This window comes from Scyliorhinus canicula, chromosome 19, assembly GCF_902713615.1.
Source record: "Scyliorhinus canicula chromosome 19, sScyCan1.1, whole genome shotgun sequence".
Taxonomy (NCBI): domain Eukaryota; kingdom Metazoa; phylum Chordata; class Chondrichthyes; order Carcharhiniformes; family Scyliorhinidae; genus Scyliorhinus; species Scyliorhinus canicula.
In genome coordinates, this window is record NC_052164.1 from 67,296,724 (window position 1) to 67,315,495 (window position 18,772).

An 18,772-nucleotide genomic window follows, 5' to 3' on the forward strand; every position below is an offset into this window, starting at 1 on the left:
CAAGGGGCGGCAGTTGAACACCAACATACAGAGGCTCTTGAATGTTATAATGATGCCGGCGGTAGCGGGGGAAGCGGAGATAGTGGTGGCGCTGGACGCGGAGAAGGCCTTTGATAGGGTTGAGTGGGAGTACTTGTGGGAGGTGCTGGAAAGGTTTGGGGAGGGGTTTGTCAGATGGGTGAGGCTATTATATGAGGCCCCGATGGCGAGCGTGACCACGAATAGGAGGAGATCGGAGTATTTTTGATTATATCGAGGGACGAGGCAGGGGTGTCCCCTGTCCCCCCTGCTCGTTGGTTAGCAATTGAACCCCTGGCCATGGCGTTGAGGGAGTCGAGAAACTGGAGGGGACTGGCGCGAGGAGCACCGTGTGTCGCTCTATGCCGATGATTTATTGTTGTATGTGGCGGACACAGTGGGGGGAATGCCGGAGGTGATGAAGATCCTTAGGGAATTTGGGGAGTTTTCAGGATACAAGCTCAACCTGGGAAGAGCGAGCTGTTTGTCGTGCATCCAGGGACCAACAGGAGGGGATTGGTAGGCTCCCACTGAAAAGGGCAGAGAGGAGCTTTAGGTATCTGGGAGTCCAGGTGGCCAGGAGCTGGGGGGCCCTACACAAACTCAACTTTACAAGGCTGGTGGAGCAAATGGAGGAGGAGTTTAAAAGATGGGACATGTTGCCGCTGTCGCTGGCGGGCAGGGTGCAGTCCGTCAAGATGACGGTGCTCCCGAGGTTTTTGTTTCTGTTCCAGTGCCTTCCCATCCTTATCCCGAAGGCTTTTTTCAGGAGTATTACGGGGTTTGTGTGGGCGCATGGGACCCCGAGGGTGAGAAGGGTGTTCTTGGAGCGGGGCAGGGATAGGGGGGGTGCTGGCGCTGCCCAACCTCTGTGGGTACTATTGGGCTGCTAACGCAGCGATGGTGCGTAATGGACGGGGAGGGGGAAGCATGGAAGAGGATGGAGATGGCGTCCTGTGTGGGCACGAGCCTGGAGGCGCTGGTGACGGTGCCGCTGACACTCCCTCCTACGAGATATACCACGAGTCCGGTGGTGGCGGCTGCCCTCAAAATTTGGGGGCATGGAGGCGACACGGGGGAGGTGGAGGCCTCGATGAGGTCCCTGATACGGGGGAACCATCGGTTTGTCCTGGGGAATATTGACGGTGGGTTCCTGGGTTGGCACAGGGTGGGTATTAGGAGGTTGGAGGATCTGTTTTTAGATGGGAGGTTTGCTGGCCTGGGTAAGCTAGAGGGGAGGTTCGGGCTCACCCGGGGAACATTTTCAGATACATGCAGGTCAGGGCGTTTGCCAGGCGGCAGGTGACGGGGTTCCCGCTGTTTCCCCCGCGTGGGGTCCAGGACAGGGTGCTCTCGGGGGTGTGGGTTGGAGAGGGGAAGATTTCGGATATATACCAAGTGATGCAGGAGATGGACGAGACCTCGGTGGAGGAGCTAAAGGGTAAATGGGAAGAGGAGCTAGGTGAGGAGATTGAGGAGGGGACGTGGGCAAATGCTCTAGGAAGGGTGAACTCCTCCTCTTCTTGTGCGAGGCTCAGCCTCATACAGTTTAAGGTGCTGCATAGGGCTCATATGACCGGGACGAGGATGAGTCGGTTCTTTGGGGAAGAGGATAGGTGCAATAGGTGCTCAGCGAGCCCAGCGAATCATGCCCATATGTTCTGGGCATGTCCAGCGCTGAGGGAATTTTGGAATACGGTAGCGGGCACGGTGTCGAGGTTGGTAGGGTCCAGGGTCAAGCCAGGCTGGGGACTCGCAATTTTTGGGGTTGCGGTGGAGCCGGGAGTGCAGGAGGCAAAAAAGGCCGGTGTGCTGGCCTTTGCGTCCCTAGTAGCCCGGCGGAGGATTCTTCTTTAGTGGAAGGATGCGAGGGCCCCCAAGCGTGGAGGCCTGGATCAATTATATGGCGGGGTATCTCAATTGGAAAGGATGAAATTTGCCCTAAGGGGATCAGTTCAGAGGTTTTTCAAGGCGGGTGGCAGCCTTTTCTAGATTTCCTAGCAGAACGATAGGGAAAGAGGCCAACAGCAGCAGCCCGGGGGGGGGGGGGGGGGGTCGTCTTGATGGTTAGGGTTGAAGGGACGTGTACATATGTTCTTTGTTTAGAACGGGCGTTAATTTATTTTTTCTGTTTTGTATTTACCGGGGGGGGGGGGGGGGGGGGGGGGGGGGGTTCTCTTTGATTTTTCTCAGTTGTTAATATACAATTTGTTGTTATTAATATTTTGTAAAAATTTGAATAAAATTATTTCAAAAAAAAAAAAAATTAATACTGTAGTGACAGCACTGCAATTCAGCTTCCGCATCGAGTTGGACAAACATACTCGTTTCTCAGTGCCTCATTCAGAAAACGTCACCCCAACTTGTACAAGTGCTTTTATTTTCACGTTTAGTGGTGTATACACTGACAAATATCAAATACATTTTGAGCTCCTTTTTTTGTAGTCTTCAGTCCATGACAGGGGCTGAAGACCAAGTCCTTGTTACAAAAGCATACAATGTGTCAAACACGACTTTTAAAATTAATTTGTACAAGTTCACAAAACATAGCACGTTAAGTATGACGTTGTTCCTTCTAAAAAGTGAAAGTTGAACAGCTCAAGCTTGCTTCAGTTTGAAACCAACATGCTTCATGTGAAATCTGAAAATGCACATTACAATAAAGTTGAATATTGTCCTTCATACAAAGGATTAAAAGCAGCTTGAATTGAAACCTCAGGACACTGTCCGTTAGCACCCTCTAACTACAAAATAATATTTACATCCCTTTTTTTTGGTTTATAGGAAGTGCGTTACCATTTAGAATATTTGGAGAAGAGGGCAGTCCCCTGAATAATCAATGAGGTTAATACTGCGTGTAGTGCAATAGACACAGACCAACCAGGGAGGTCCCAGGTCCACAGTCCAAATTGTGTTGAGTTAGCTGATATCAGCCTGAGCAAATGTTGGAGCATAATGGTTAATGTTCAGTGATCCCTGCCGCATGTGATGAATGTTGGCATCATTTTGGAAGTGATACTCTCACAGTTAAAACATCCTGCTGATAATCAGCATCTAAGCTCACACTGAACAGTGCCACTTGGGACCGTTCCTGCCTGACCTAACCTTCAGGGGAGAAGAAATAGCTTTTAGCCCTGTCCATCTCTCAATAATTCGGTTGCTCAGAGACCTCAGCAGCCAGGGAGGCAACATTTTCGGTAATCAAGGGCAGTTGCAATCTGTCCTCATTACAGACCAGTAAAATATAATGGTACATCACACAGCAGAGCACTCCGAACGTTTGAGGAACTCTGTGGATGCTGTCTGCAAGTATGAAAGAGAGCCTTGCTATCTAAATAGGGCATTGCACATGGGATCCCAGTGAATGTAATGTCACATTACACAAGGGAATGCTGGAAACCTAGTAATTACAATGCTACTGTCAGGAGAGTGGAAACCAAATCCTAGATTCAACTGAACATAAAATGGCTAGTGAGTTCGGCACAGGTGCACGTGCATGGGCGGGGGTGGGGGGGATTGCCTGCTCCGTTCGCGTCTCTCCTGGTGAATTGCCTGAAAAGCTGCATTTAATAAAGTTATGTCTACAGGCTGCATTCTCCTAATCTGAATTCATAGTTGGGGGTAACTTCATGGACTGAATCATGCCTCACAGTGGGGGGAGCTCTATGGATGAGTTAAAGTATACATTTAAAAAAGCACAGAAAAAGAGCCAGAGAGATATTAATAACTCATCGATGGCTGAAGCCTAACAGACACAGGTTAACAATTCACTTACACCACAATATTCAGAGTCCACAACAAGTCTCCCAAAATATAATCAAAACAAAGAGTACTAACGTGCAATTTACCATGGTACAGATGGTGTTCTGTTAGGCAAACACAACACAGCCTGGGACTAACTCAAATCAAAGCAGCATTCACCGTCATTGGAGCAATACATACTACTATAACCCGTGAGTCCGGGTGAGCTCCCTGAACGGTATATTGAAGTGAACACAGCTACGATTGCCACGGTTGTGAATTCTTTAAATAAAAGAAAGGTTTTCCAGCAGAGGCAAATGCCTTCCAACTGAGCCGGGAGGATCGCATCTGACGGCATTTAAGATTCTTCAGTTTGTAATTGGTTCAAACTGTGCCAATTGCGGGCAAATTTCACAATTCCATATTTTCAAAAGCTCCAGTGAACCTTTTTCTCTGTCATCATGCAATGAGTTTAAACATTTTTATTTTTTTTTATAAAAGAGCACCCAATTCTTTTTTTTTCCAATTACGGGGCAATTTAGTCGTGGCCAATCCACTTACCCTGCACATCTTTGGGTTGTGGGGGTGAAACCCACGCAACACGGGTAGAACGTGTAAACTCCACACGGGGCCGAGATCGAACCTGGGTCCTTAACGTGGTGAGACAGCAGTGCTAACCACTGTGCCACCTGCTGCCGATCATGCAATGAGTTAATAAGTTTGAAGATTGTGGGTGTGGAAATCCATGGTACGTTTTAAAGTAGGTATGTGTGTCATCAAATTCTATGTCGGTGGACCATGCACAGCATAACTGGAGTATCCAGAGCTTCTTTTAAAATGAATTTGAGTGTTTAATTAAATTGTTAACTATCTTTTTTTGAAATAAATCCAGAAGCACTGAAAAACCAAAATAAACTTGGGTAAAACAGATGTGAAACAATATATATAAAAACATTTAAAATATAGATTAACAGTCAGATATAGGACTCACCTTTTCTCTTGCTTGTATTGAAACAAACCTCAAACGTTCCATTTGGTGTTTTATAGCTTTAATTTAAAGCAAGAACGTTGTATATTAATTTGAGCTGACAGGGCAGGATCTATACATTTATTTTTAAAAAGCTTTTCTGGAAAGTTGATAAAACCTAGTGTAGGGGGAGCTTGGGAGTAGCAGATTACAAGTAGGTATAATTTGTATGCAATAGGGTATATGCGATATTTGGCATGATACACAGACCGAGGGAGGGGGGCGAGAGAATCCCCAGGGTCAACAATACCTATTCATTTGCTGAATGATCAGGTGGCAATGGGAATACTACAACTGGCTTCAGCACAAGGTTATGAATTGGAGGTGGCCACGTGGAGGGTGATGGGGTTAAAATCAGCAGGGATTCATACTCCTGATTGTCAGTGATTCCTGCTCACAGCAAGCATGCATGGAGGCATCAGACTTTACAGCTTCATCCAGGTAGTATTCTGAGGAATTTTATGCTCTAGCCAACATGATGGCTGGCACAAACATGATGGGCCGAACTGCCTCGTTTTTGCTGTAAAACTCCGATGACTTTAACATGCAAATAGTAGGAGTGAGCTGAATTTCAACCCTTTGGTCTTAATGTACTTGCTGTGCTAGGCACAATGCCAACCGCTCTTGTTTTGCTCTTATCACATTGTTCCAGGCTTGATTTGAAAATATGAATTTCCTTCTGAATGGCTTTTTCACTTAACCTGGCACACTCCATTAACAGTGAACATCCATCATTACCTGTTAAAATGATATCACATCTGTCTTTACTGGATAATGACTTTGGCAAGAATGCCCACGAAACCTGCCTTGTTTATTGCTCCCTATTGTAAATTAAAATTCCTTAGTTGCATCTCACTCCTTAAATGACAGAACTTTTAAATGCAAAGTGGTTAACTACAGCCTGCAGTCTCCTTGTGGATACCTATCCACGAGCATTATTGACTAAATATTAAGCTTCAGGCAGCATCTCTTCAATTACTGTGGAAATAACTTGATGCAAGCAACAGCTTCACAGCATTAAAGCAACACATTAAAACAACCTATGATTTTAGTTCTTGGTTGGATGTAGATGCTCTCTGCTAACAACCCATTTACAATACATTGCAGATCATACTTGTGAACCAAAACCTGTCTGTTGCTGGGGTACCGTTGGTAATCAAAGATATATTAACCACAACCTTCTTTTGGATTAGATTTCCTTTGTTACAGAATATCGAATAATAAAGGATGCCAAAGAATGAGTTACAGGCTGGAATCTAAGTGAGGAACTCAGATAGCTTACAGAAAGAATAATTAATCCGGGGATCAAATCATAGGGGAATTTATTGAAGGCTTTTCAGAGAGGTCCCATTGTGTTGGCTGAAAAGGAAAATCAGTGTGACAACTGAGGAAAATAACAGAGACAGAAAGACTGGGGATTTGGGGGGCAGAGACGCAGGGGGAGAGGAAGAGAAGGGGAGGGAGAGAGGGGGAGAGAGAGAGAGAGAGAGAGGGGAAATGTTTTTAATGAGAAACAGACGCAAACAAGGGGGTCCTTGTTTTCATGCCTGGCCTGGATAAAGTGGATTTACAGCAGCCTAAAATTAGAGACTCAACAGATCAATTCTACACAACACACTTTCAAAGAGATGATATACCCTTTTCTCAGGCAGGATCAAGCAGTTCTAAATGGAAATGGCAACTCATTATTAAAAAAAATAAATTTAGAGTACCAATTAATTTTATTTTCAATTAACGGGCAATTTAGCATGGCCAATCCACTTACACTGCACACATTTGGGTTGTGGGGGTGAGACCCACTCAAACATGGGGAGATTGTGCAAACTCCACCACGGACAGTGACCCGGAGCGGGGATCAAACCCGGGTCATCGGCGCCGTGAGGCAGAAGTGCTAACCACTGTGCCATCATGCCGCTCTGGAAATGGCAACTTCTGCAGAACATTAACAATTAGTTCACTTCAACGTTTCATGGGCTGTGTACCCTCAAAACAAAGTGTCATATGAGACTCCGGAAATACTTCCTGAATAGTGCAATAATTTCTGGATGGTTCAGCATCCTGTTAGTAGGTGTGTGGAACCTGTGGAATCATCATGTCCTTTAGCAGAGGATCTAGTTCTATATATTCAGGGTTAAGAATCTTGCTAAGATCCACTTTCAATGCTGACTAATCAGTTTGGTGCAACAATAAGGCTCAGATCAGCACAATGCAAAATAACTGTTGGTAAGTAATGCACAATAGTGGATGCTATTCTAGTGCTGGCTACACTGGTTTCTCTTCGCGAGGTTTTTAAAAGCTTGCTTTAAAGAAGTAATTTCTTTGTTATCTATACATTGACATTCAGACACATGGTAACTTAAGTTCTCAATTACAAGCACCATCTGGTATCTCAGGTGGACAAAAAGACAAATCTCTCCCCCCCACATTGGTCTCCCCTTTTTTGGTGCATGTACTTTTCGCAGCAGAATTGCTTGCTGCTTGTGGTATTGGCGAATTCAGGGCAGAGGGAAGGAACTCGCCGCCTATCAATACACTGTGCAATACACTGCTAGTCATACTTGTGAACCAAAACCTGTCTGTTAGCACTAATCAAATATATTCTAACCACAACAGGTCAGTTGGAAAGGGGTCATTATTCTCCACATTTGTTGGTGACAGGGAGGCACTGGCTAAAGGAAGGTATCGTGAACTTGATGACAGGAGTTTTGTGAACCTAGAGAATGGTGCTGACTATAGTAGATCATAAAACCGGTCATTTTGTTTCTTTAGAGACACATAAAATGGTTGATGATTTTAAAAATTAGAATGCATTAAACACATTCAACAATGGAAGAATTTTAAACACCTTTCATCAACCAGTTGAAATTAGGTGAAACTCTCCTTACACCACCAGACCATGGGTTATTTGCCTAGACAGTTGCTTTAACTTGTCCCGGTCACCAAGAAACACAGTAAACACTGCAGCCCCAGACTCAGTCTAGAAAGGAGTGGACTTCATCAGTGATCTTACAGAAATACACAGGAAAGCACAGAGAAATCTGGAACACAATTTCAAACTAAAAAAGTGACAGCAGGACAAGGCAGTATAGGTACAAAGGCAAACTTAGGACTTGTTTCAAGAATTTCAGGTGAAGTGGCAGAATGGGTTTAAGGATAGGACAGTGAAGATGAAAACCCTGGAATGGTTTTCATGGTGCGATGGTCTTGTAAGCTTTCTCAATGGGACAATTACCTTATTTGCATGTGTTGTGATCTCTATTGCTAGGTAAGGAGTTAGATGCTACCTGTGAACCAGCACCTCATCAAGGAGTCATTGGTTTTGGGGAGACAAGACAAGAAAATTGGTGAAAGAAACAATAGAAAAGTGAATACATCAATTCAAAGATGTTGTGAAACTGGAGTGGGGGGGGGGGGGGGGGGGGATTTATGGTTGGATCAACGCACGTAAAGCTAATTTTGCAATGGACTTTAAGCAGCTGTCAGTAAGAATAGAATTGTGCATCCACTCACCCCTTGCCCAGCCCCTCCTCCATCCACACATATTCAACATCAAATCCTAAACATGAAAGGAAAATAGTCTGCTCCATTGTCTGTCATCAGTTTCTAATCGTTCCTTACTAACTGACACAGAAACTGCCAAGATAAACCGGCGTATTTTCAAATGTCCCTTTTCTCACCATAAACATGCTTTCTGTCCTTTCTCCCATTTCTGCAGGCCACCTGCATTTCCCCCACAGATGCCATTCTGCACAGAAGGAAGCAACAATCAATTCCCTCTCTTCACCCTGCGTGCCTTCTTCCCCCAGCGCTTCCAATTGTACAGGCAACTCGATACCCAGACCTGTCGGAACTCAATACATTTGCAGTGGACTTGATTGCTGACTCATTCTGTGTGGCTACGTTTTCATTACAGTAGCAACTTGCAACACATGTCAAAGTGTTTGATATAACTTGAGGCTTAGCCAAAGGAAAAGTATTGTCGACAATGAAATGAACGCCAACTAAGAATATCTTGAAATGGCCAGATTCAAGCATAAAAAACTTTGGGGTGGAAGAGCAGTGGGCACTAAACAGTAACTAATTCAGTAAATATGTCAGCAAATGTTACAAAATAAAGAACTGAAACAAACCACAAAGTTTGGACAGCACTAATGCATGATCTTACCAAATGGGAAGATGAACAGATTTTGACCATTTTCTTTCAGTCATTCTGCCCATCTACAATTTGCTTGAACAGTTTTCACACTAGTCAATGATGTTACTTAACTAACTTTTATTCAGCAAGAGTGTCAAAGACAGTCTGAAATTTAGCCACATACCTAAACGTTAGAGGTATGAACACTATGAATTCTGCCTCACAGCGCTTCCTGACTAAAACATCTGGGGCTTAGGGCAGTTTAAACAGAGCACAATTTTGTATGAGAATGCTTCATCTGTCAGTCTCTAAGGAACAAGATTTTGTAAACTCAACCGCAGAGTACTCCATCCCTCCTCTTCGAAAAGAATCACTGAATTTTCAAAGAAAAAACAAATCAGGCTTCTTCATTAAATAATGGGATCACAAATACACTGACCATAATTATTACTGGCTTAATATTGAACCAGAACACAAGTTCCTGTTTTCATTATGAAATCCCTGATGGTTATCTGGACTGAGACTAATACTGACACAAGCACGGTTACATTTGAACAACTTCACACACCATTCCTCTTCCACCCCCTCCCCCCCCAAACAACAAAAAGAAACGCACTATGTTCTGTAAGTCACATACTTGGCACAAATGTGTACAAAAAGTAACATTCAGGCACAAGTCAGCTAGTATTTCAGCTGTGAATTCTCTTTCACTCACATTCTATAAAATGCTTTGTACATAAAGGTGTACCACTTTAGAATCAGATGGAAGTTTAAGTCTTCTACTTCCCAGCTTGGTAACACGTGGGTGAATTCTACACAGGTTCAGAGAGGAGGGCCGGACAGGTGGATGGCAGGTTTGGAGTACCAGGTACAATCCATATTTACAACAGAGACAAATGGTGGCTACTCTTCAATTAAGTCCCCAGTCGAACCAACCTGCCTTCTTGGGAAATGAATTTTTGAGTATGCCGTGTGCAAAGGGAGGGGACCAAGAAATGGTTTTCCCTCAACCTGAGTTTACTGCTGCGTTGTAGGTCTCTGTTTGGCAGGGGACGGATGAGGAGATGGCAGATGCTCAGATGACCCTGTTGTTGTCATGGCAGACTGAATACGAACCGTCTTGTGAAAGAGTTTATTGCTGAGCATGATCACGAAGGAGAAGAGATGTAGCTGGAAATAACTGGAAGAGAAGGAGAACATTTATAGTTATACCTGTGCATTCGTAATGTCCCTTAGCTGCAGTTCTCATCTTAACACAACCATTTTTAAAGTCCCATTCCCCTTTGTCTTGACCAGCTGTGGAAGTTTGTATTATTGTGAATCGATTGATTGGAGTTGCTGTGATGCAGTAATTCCAATTAGCAAGGGTTTTGAGTATTTTTCTGCAATACTTAAGATGTTATACCCTCTCATGTTTTAGGATGTTGTATTAATTCTTGGTTGTATTTTAAAATATTTCCAACGTGAACATTTTTATTTTTAAAGATTTTTCACTGTATTCACCCTGTTGTAAGGTGTATGAAATGTAGGCAGCACGGTGGCGCAGTGGGTTAGCCCTGCAGCCTCACGGTGCCGAGGTCCCAGGTTCGATCCCGGCTCTGGGTCACTGTCCGTGTGGGGTTTGCACATTCTCCCCGTGTTTGCGTGGGTTTCGCCCCCACAACCCAAAGATGTGCAGGCTAGGTGGATTGGCCACACTAAAATTGCCCCTTAATTAGAAAAATTAATTGGGTACACTAAATTTTAAAAAAAAAGGTGTATGAAATTTAGGCAAATAAATGTGGTTATGCAACAGATAAATTGAAATAGCAACATTGAAGTTGCTGGACCATCCCGGTCTCTTCACACTTTTACATTCTTCTAGTTTGCAAAAGGACTGAAACATCAAAGCTGAAGGAAAATATCACCCACCCTGAGGGATGTTATGGATAAAGCTGCTGGTCACAATGTGACATCAACAACCTCAGTCCTACTTGGTACACAGTGTTATGTTACTACGCCTGTGAGATGGCACCATCAAACCTCAACCCACTCTCCCCATTCCCCAAACACAATTCACCAGCACATTCGAGTCTCTTCCCTCGCAGTATGAGAGATAGGAACTAAACTGTACTTACAACGATCTCATCGGGGTCTTTGCTTCATTTGCACTTATTATAAATAGAGGAAAGAGAATGGAGAACAAACAGCCACTGTAAAACAAAAAGTGACATTTCTTGTTACAAAGCGATAGTATTAGTACCCAGCTCCAGGCAGTACACTTCTACCACAGGAAGTACACCAGTAGAACATTTTATATTAAGTTCGGGCCTCTGGACTCATTGATAAAACCCAATTGGTTTAACTTTTCTGACACAATTTTAATCCAAAACTGGTCAATTTTTCATGCCAGATACAAATGTTTCACTTTCTGTAACTTTTTCTCTGCCCACTGGTGAATCTTCACATCTTAATTTCCCTGTCTCTCTTTCATTCTTTCTGTCTGTCCCCTCCCTCTATCTGTCCAATTCGCACACACTTTGTTATACCTAGAATCCAGTTCTGGTCACCACACTTTAGGACATATTTCAGGGTCTTTGAGATGTTGCTGAGGACAGAATGGTTCCATGGATAAGGGAACTTAGTTACAAGATTAGGTTAGAGAAGCTGGAATTCTTCTCCTTGGAGCAAAGCAGATTGAGGAGTGATCTGATAGAGGTGTACAAGATTGTGACAGGTTTGCATAATCATAGAATTTACGGTGCGCAAAGAGGCCATTCGGCACATCAGGTCTGCACCGGCCCCTACAAAGAGCACCCTACTGAAGCCCACGTATCTACCCCATGCCCGTAAGCACTACTCAACATTTTTTGGACACTTGGGGAAATTTAGCATGGCCATTCCACCTAACCTGCACATCTTTGGACTGTGGGAGGAAACCGGAGCACCCGGAGGAAACCCACGCAGACATGGGGAGAACGTGCAGACTCCACACAGACAGTGACCTAGCTGGGAATAAGGTAGACAAAAGCAGCAGTTCAAGTTGACAAAGTTGTAAAGAGAGCATATGGAATGCTTTCCTTCATTGGCAGAGGTATAGAATATAAAATATATAGAATATAGGATGGGCAGCATGGTAGCACAAGTGGCTGTTTAGCACAGGGCTAAATCGCTGGCTTTGAAAGCAGACCAAGCAGGCCAGCAGCAGGGTTCGATTCCCGTAACAGCCTCCCCGAACAGGCGCCGGAATGTGGCGACTAGGGGCTTTTCACAGTAACTTCATTGAAGCCTACTCGTGACAATAAGCGATTTTCATTTCATTTTCATTTCAAGCGGCTAGCACTGTGGCTTCACAGCGCCAGGGTCCCAGGTTCGATTCCCCACTGGGTCACTGTCTGTGCGGAGTTTGCACGTTCTCCCCGTGTCTGCATGGGTTTCCTCCGGGTGCTCCGTTTTCCTCCCACAGTCCAAAGATGTCCTCCAAAGATGGAGGGGTCCATGCCCTTAGTGTCCAAAAAGGTCAGGAGGGGTTATTGGGTTATGGGGATAGGGTGGAAGTGAGGGCTTAAGTGGGTCGGTGCAGATTCAATGGGCCGAATGACCTCCTTCTGCACTGTACGTTCTATCTTCTATAAATGTAAGGATATAATGTTGGAATTGTATAAAACACTGGTGAGGCCACAACTGGAGTACCGTGCGCAGTTCTGGTCACCATATTACAGGAAGGACATAATTGTTCTGGAAAGAGTGCAGAAGAGGTTTACAAAAATCTTGCCAGGGCTAGAAAAGTGTAGCTATCAGGAGTGATTGGATAGTTTGGGATTATTTTCCTTGGAAAAAAGAAGGCTGAAGGGTGACTTAACTGAAGTGTACAGATTTATGAGGGGAAGATATAGAGTAGCAGGATAAAACTGTTTTCCTTGGTGGAGGATTCTAGAACCAGGGGACATAGATTCAAGTAAGTGGCAGAAGGTGTAGAGGGGTTATGAGGAAGAACCTTTTTACACAGAGGGTAGTGGGAGTCTGGAATTCACTGTCCCAGTTGGTGGCGGAGGCAGAGACCTTAAACTCTTATAAAAGGTACCTGGATGTGCACCTTATGTGCTAAAGCTACAGGGCTAGGGACTGGGTGCAGGAAGGTGGGGTTAGAAAGGATACCTGGGTGTCCTTAGGCTGGCATGGACAAGGTGGGCCAAATGGCCTCCTTCTGTGTTGTAAGCTTTCTATGGTTCTAAGAATGTGTTGTCAAATAGACAGGGAGAGCATTGATGATTCTGAAGCGATTTAAACAGAAGAATTGGGTACTGGGAGCTGATGTAGGTCATGAGGGCAGGGATGATAAGTGAGCAGGAATTGGTCTGGGATAGGATATGGGTAGCAGAGTTTTGGGTGATCTGAAGTTTACAGGATAGCAGGACAACCAGGAGACCACTGAATAGCCATGTATGGAGGTCAAAAAGGCGTGAGAATTTATGACGAAGATGGGTTTAAGTGGGGAAAGTGGACAATGTTACGAAGGTGTACGGTGGAGAGCTTTCTTATGAAGAAATGGGTGTGCAGAAATGCCAAGATCCCATGCTTGCCCTCAGGAAATGGTCAGGAAGGGGGATAGAACCAGAGGCAAGGATACAAGTGTCGAGGTGGAATGTAGAAAATGGCTTCGGTTTTACCAATGTTTTAAAAAAAATTATTTTTATTCAGATTTTCACAAAATATCAATAACAGAAAATATTGCTTCCGGTGGCGGCAATGCGGAGCTAAGCCGCACGTTCGGCAGCTCCCGCTTTTGTAGGACTTGTGGGCTCTTTTAAGGGCCCCAAACGGCGCTGATTCGACGATTCCCGGTGTGTAAAGGGGTCTGGAGCAATACCCCCCGAGATTTATGGTGCGGTCCCGGAGTGGGGCGAGGAAAAAAAACGGCAGTAGCTCCCCTGGAAAAGCGGGGGAAGGTGGACAAAATGGCGGCTGGTGGAGCCCCCGAGGAGTGGAGGCAGTGGGCGGAGAAGCAGCAGGCAGCCCTTCTGCGCTACTTTACGGAGCTGAAAGTGGAGTTGCTGGACTCTCTGAAGGTTACGACAAGTAAGCTGCTGGAGACCCAGACAACCCAGGGCGCAACGATCCTAGAGTTACAGCAGCAGGCCTCTGAGCGCGAGGATGAGGTCTCGGCCCTCGTGGGGAAGGTGGAGATGCACGAGGCGCTCCACAAAAAGTGGCAAGATCGTTTTGAGGAGATGGGAGTTTCGGTGAAGGAGGAAGAACTTGCGGATCCTGGACCTCGTGGAGGGGCCAGACCTGCCGGCTTATGTGGCCGTGATGCTGAACTCGCTGGTGGGGGCAGGATCCTTCCATCTGCCCCTGGAGCTGGAGGGGCCCCACAGAGTACTGGCCAGGATGCCTAAGGCGAATGAACCCCCGCGGGCGGTGCTGGTGCGGTTCCATCGTTTCAGTGACCGGAAGTGTGTGCTGCGATGGGCCAAGAAGGTGAGGAGCAGCAAGTGGGAGAATTCGGTAGTGCGCATCTACCAGGAGGTGGCAAAGCGGAGGGCCGGGTTCAACCGGACGAAGGCGGTGCTCCACAGCAGGCAGGTGAAATTCGGCATGCTGCCGCCTGCGCGCTTGTGGGTCACCTACAAGGATCGGCATCACTATTTTGAGTCCCCAGAGGAGGTGTGGGCCTTTGTGCAGGCTGAAAAGTTGGACTCGAACTAGGGATTGGGGACTGTGGGGTTTTTTTGTATCACTGTTTATGCTGTTGCTGGCTATTCTGTTTTTGTTTCTGCTTTCGGATAGTGTTGGTTATGGTTTTGTGTTTTTTGGGGTCTGTGGTTGTTTTCTTGTTTGTACGGGGTTGGTGGATGGGTTGGGACTGCTACTTGGGAGCTGCGTTGAGGGGGCGGGGTGGGGCAGTGGGAAAGCGCGGGCTTTCCTCTGGTTTCCCGCGCTGCGGGATGAGGGCGGTGGAGCTGGAGGCAAGGGGTGGGGAATACAGTTCCGTTTTCCCGCACTGGAGCGGTGCCAAGGAGCTGCTGCGGGGGGGTGACCCCATATCGGGAGGGGTCGGAGTTAGGGCAGGAGCTGCCGGGGTCAGCAGAAGTCAGCTGGCTCACGGGAGTACTATGGAGGGAGCGTCGGGGCTAGGAGGGGTCCTAGCCTTGGGGGGGGGGGAATACCGGGTTGCTGCTGGATTTGCCAGGGAGGAGTTGGTGCGGGTCGGGGTGAGGTTCTATCGCCATGAGAAACGGGCCGAGTGGGGGGTGCTGGCCAGGGGCGAGCAGTCGATGGGCTATGGCTAGTCGGCGGGGGAGGGGGGCAGGGTGCCCCCTGATCCGGCTGATCACGTGGAACGCGAGGGGGTTGAATGGGCCGGTTAAGCGGGCCTGGGTGTTTTCGCATCTGAAGGGGCTGAAGGCGGATGTAGCCATGCTTCAGGAGACTCACCTGAAGGTGGCGGACCAGGTTCGTCTGAGGAAGGGGTGGGTGGGGCAAGTTTTCCATTCAGGGCTCGACGTGAAGAACCGGGGGGTGGCGATCCTGGTGGGGAAGAGGGTGGCGTTTGAGGCGTCTGAGGTGGTGGCTGATAGTGGCGGCAGATATGTGATGGTGAGCGGTAAGCTGCAGGGGGAGAGGGTGGTGTTGGTAAATGTATATGCCCCAAATTGGGATGATGCTGGTTTCATGAGGCGTATGTTGGGCCGCATTCCTGGCCTGGAGGCGGGGGGTCTGATCATTGGGGGGGGGGGGGGGGGGGGGAGACTTCAATACGGTGCTGGATCCCCCACTGGATCGTTCTAGTTCTAGGACAGGCAGGAGGCCGGCGGGGGCCAAGGTGTTGAGGGGGTTTATGGACCAGATGGGAGGGGTGGATCCCTGGAGGTTTGGGAGGCCGAGGGCTCGGGAGTACTCTTTTTTTCTCCCACGTGCACAGGGTTTATTCCCGTATTGATTATTTTGTCCTGAGTAGGGGGCTGGTCCTGAGGGTGCCGAATATTCGGCTATAGCGATTTCGGACCATGCTCCGCATTGGGTGGATCTGGAGATGGGGGAGGTGCGGGACCAGCGCCCGCTTTGACGTCTGGACGTGGGGTTGTTGGCTGATGAGGAGGTGTGCAGGAGGGTCCAGGGATGTATTGAGAGGTACCTCGAGGTCAATGATACTGGGGAGGTCCGGGTGGGGATGGTGTGGGAGTCTCTGAAGGCAGTGATTAGGGGGGAGCTGATCTCCATCCGAGCCCATAGGGAGAGGGGGGGGAAGAGGGAGAGACTGGTGGGGGAGCTGCTGAGTGTAGATAGGAGGTATGCGGAGGCCCCGGAGGAGGGATTGTTGGGGGAGCGGCGTAGCCTGCAAGCCAAGTTTGATTTATTGACCACCAGAAAGGCGGAGACACAGTGGAGGAAGGCGCAGGGAGCGGTCTACGAATATGGAGAGAAGGCGAGCAGGATGCTGGCGCATCAGCTCCGCAAGCGGGCGCGGCTAGGGAGATTGGTGAAGGATGGGGGGGGGGGAAATGTGGTGCGGAAGGGGGTAGAGTCAATGGGGTGTTCAGGGACTTCTACAGGGAACTGTACCGGTCGGAGCCGCCGGTGGTGGTGGGGGGAATGGAGAGCTTTTTGAACAGGCTACGATTTCCAAGGGTGCAGGAGGAGCAGGTGGAGGGACTGGGGGCGCCGATCGAGTTGGAGTAGCTGGTTAGAGGGATTGGCCACATGCAGTCGGGGAAAGGCGCCGGGACCGGATGGGTTCTCGGTTGAATTTTATAAAAAATATGCGGGCCTGTTGGGCCCCTGCTGGTTCAGACCTTGAACGAGGCACGGGAGGGGGGAGTTTTGCCACCGACGATGTCACGGGCGCTGATTTCCCTGATCCTGAAGCGAGATAAGGACCCTTTGCAGTGTGGATCATATAGGCCAATTTCACTGTTAAATGTGGACGCCAAGTTGCTGGCGAAGATCTTGGCCACTAGAATAGAGGACTGTGTGCCGGGGGTGATACATGAAGATCAGACGGGTTTTGTGAAGGGGAGGCAGCTGAACACTAACGTGCGAAGGCTGCTAAATGTGATAATGATGCCGGCAGCAGAAGGAGAGGCGGAGATTGTGGTGGCATTAGATGTGGAGAAGGCCTTTGATAGGGTTGAGTGGGGGTACTTGTGGGAGGTGTTAGAGAGGTTCGGGTTTGGGGAGGGGTTTATTAAATGGGTGAGGTTGCTGTACGAGGCCCCGATGGCAAGTGTAGCGACAAATGGGAGGAGGCCCGAGTACTTCAGGCTCTACCGTGGGACGAGGCAGGGGTGCCCCCTGTCCCCCTTGCTTTTTGCGTTGGCAATTGAGCTTCTGGCCATGGCGCTCAGGGAGTCGGGGAGGTGGAGGGGTCTGGTGCGGGGTGGGGAGGAGCACCGAGTGTCACTTTATGCAGATGACTTGCTGCTGTATGTAGCAGACCCGGTGGGGGGAATGCCAGAGGTGATGGAGATTCTTGCTGAGTTTGGGAATTTCTCGGGCTACAAGTTGAACCTGGGCAAGAGCGAGCTGTTTGTTGTACACCCGGGAGATCAGGAGGAGGGGATTGGTAGGCTCCCGCTAAAAAGGGCAGTGAGGAGTTTTAGGTACCTGGGGGTTCAGGTGGCTAGGAGTTGGGGGACTTTGCATAGGCTTCATTTTACTAGGTTGGTGGAGCAGGAGTTTAAAAGGTGGGAGATGCTGCCGCTGTCGTTGGCGGGTAGAGTACAGTCCGTTAAAATGACGGTGCTCCCGAGGTTTTTGTTTTTGTTCCAGTGCCTCCCCATTTTTATTCCGAGGGCCTTTTTTAGGAGGGTGAACAACAGCATCACGGGATTTGTTTGGGCGCACGGGATTCCAAGGGTCTTTTTGGAGCGGGGCAGGGATAGAGGGGGGCTGGTGCTGCTCAACCTCTCTGGGTACTATTAGGCGGCTAATGTCTCGATGGTACGCAAGTGGGTAATGGATGGGGAGGGGGCAGCATGGAAACGGATGGAGATGGCGTCCTGTGGAGGCACGAGCCTGAAGGCACTGGTAACGGCGCCGTTGCCGCTCCCTCCAACGAGGTACACTACGAGCCCGTGGTGGCGGCTACCCTCAATATTTGGGGGCAGTGGAGGCGACATAGGGGGGAAGTGGAGGGCTCGGTGGAGGCCCCGCTGCGGGGGAACCACCGGTTTGTCCCAGGGAACATTGATGGCGGGTTCCTGGGGTGGCACAGGGTGGGCATAAGGAAATTGGGAGACCTGTTCATTGACGGGAGGTTTGCGAGCCTGGGTGAGCTGGAGGAGAAGTTTGAGCTCCCCCCGGGCAATATGTTCAGGTACCTTCAGGCCAAGGCATATGCTAGGTGGCAGGTGGAGGGGTTCCCTTTGCTGCCCCCGCGGGGGGTAAGGGATAGGGTGCTTTCGGGTGTGTGGGTCGGGGATGGGAAGGTGTCTGACATCTACCAGGTGATGCAGGAGGTGGAGGAGGCGTCGGTAGAGGAGCTGAAGGCTAAGTGGGAAGTGGAGCTGGGGGAGCAGATTGAGGAGGGGACATGGGCGAACGCCCTGGAGAGGGTGAACTCCTCCTCTTCATGTGCGAGGCTTAGCCTCATCCAGTTCAAGGTACTGCACAGGGCTCATTTGTCCGGGACGAGGATGAGCAGGTTTTTTGGGGGTGAGGACAGGTGCATTAGGTGTTCGGGGAGCCCAGCGAACCATGCCCATATGCTTTGGGCATGCCCGGCAGTGGGGGAATTATGGCAGGGGGTGGCGAGGACGGTGTCAAGGGTGGTAGGGGCCAGGGTCAAGCCAGGCAGGGGACTCGCGATATTTGGGGTTGGGATGGAGCCGGGAGTGCAGGAGGCGAAAGAGGCTGGTGTTTTGGCCTTT

General features: G+C 48.4%; 1 protein-coding gene across 3 annotated transcripts in view; it reads right to left on the reverse strand.

The window, feature by feature from the left end:
- Positions 1-2,379: 2,379 nt before the first annotated feature.
- Positions 2,380-18,772, reverse strand: part of ei24 (EI24 autophagy associated transmembrane protein) — a 59,283-nt gene continuing 42,890 nt past the window's right edge. The window contains exons 9-11 of one of the 3 annotated variants that reach the window (XR_005458137.1): positions 11,039-11,113; positions 9,858-10,101; positions 2,380-2,659 (exon numbers count right to left, since the gene is read on the reverse strand). Coding sequence is in view for 2 of the 3 variants with exons in the window: in XM_038778564.1 (XP_038634492.1) it covers positions 9,939-10,101; positions 11,039-11,113 (238 nt within the window). In the remaining variant the exon portion in view is untranslated. Of the gene's footprint in view, positions 2,660-9,044; positions 10,102-11,038; positions 11,114-18,772 lie in introns of those variants that run through there. The other 2 variants (XM_038778565.1, XM_038778564.1) reach the window with 2 other exon arrangements.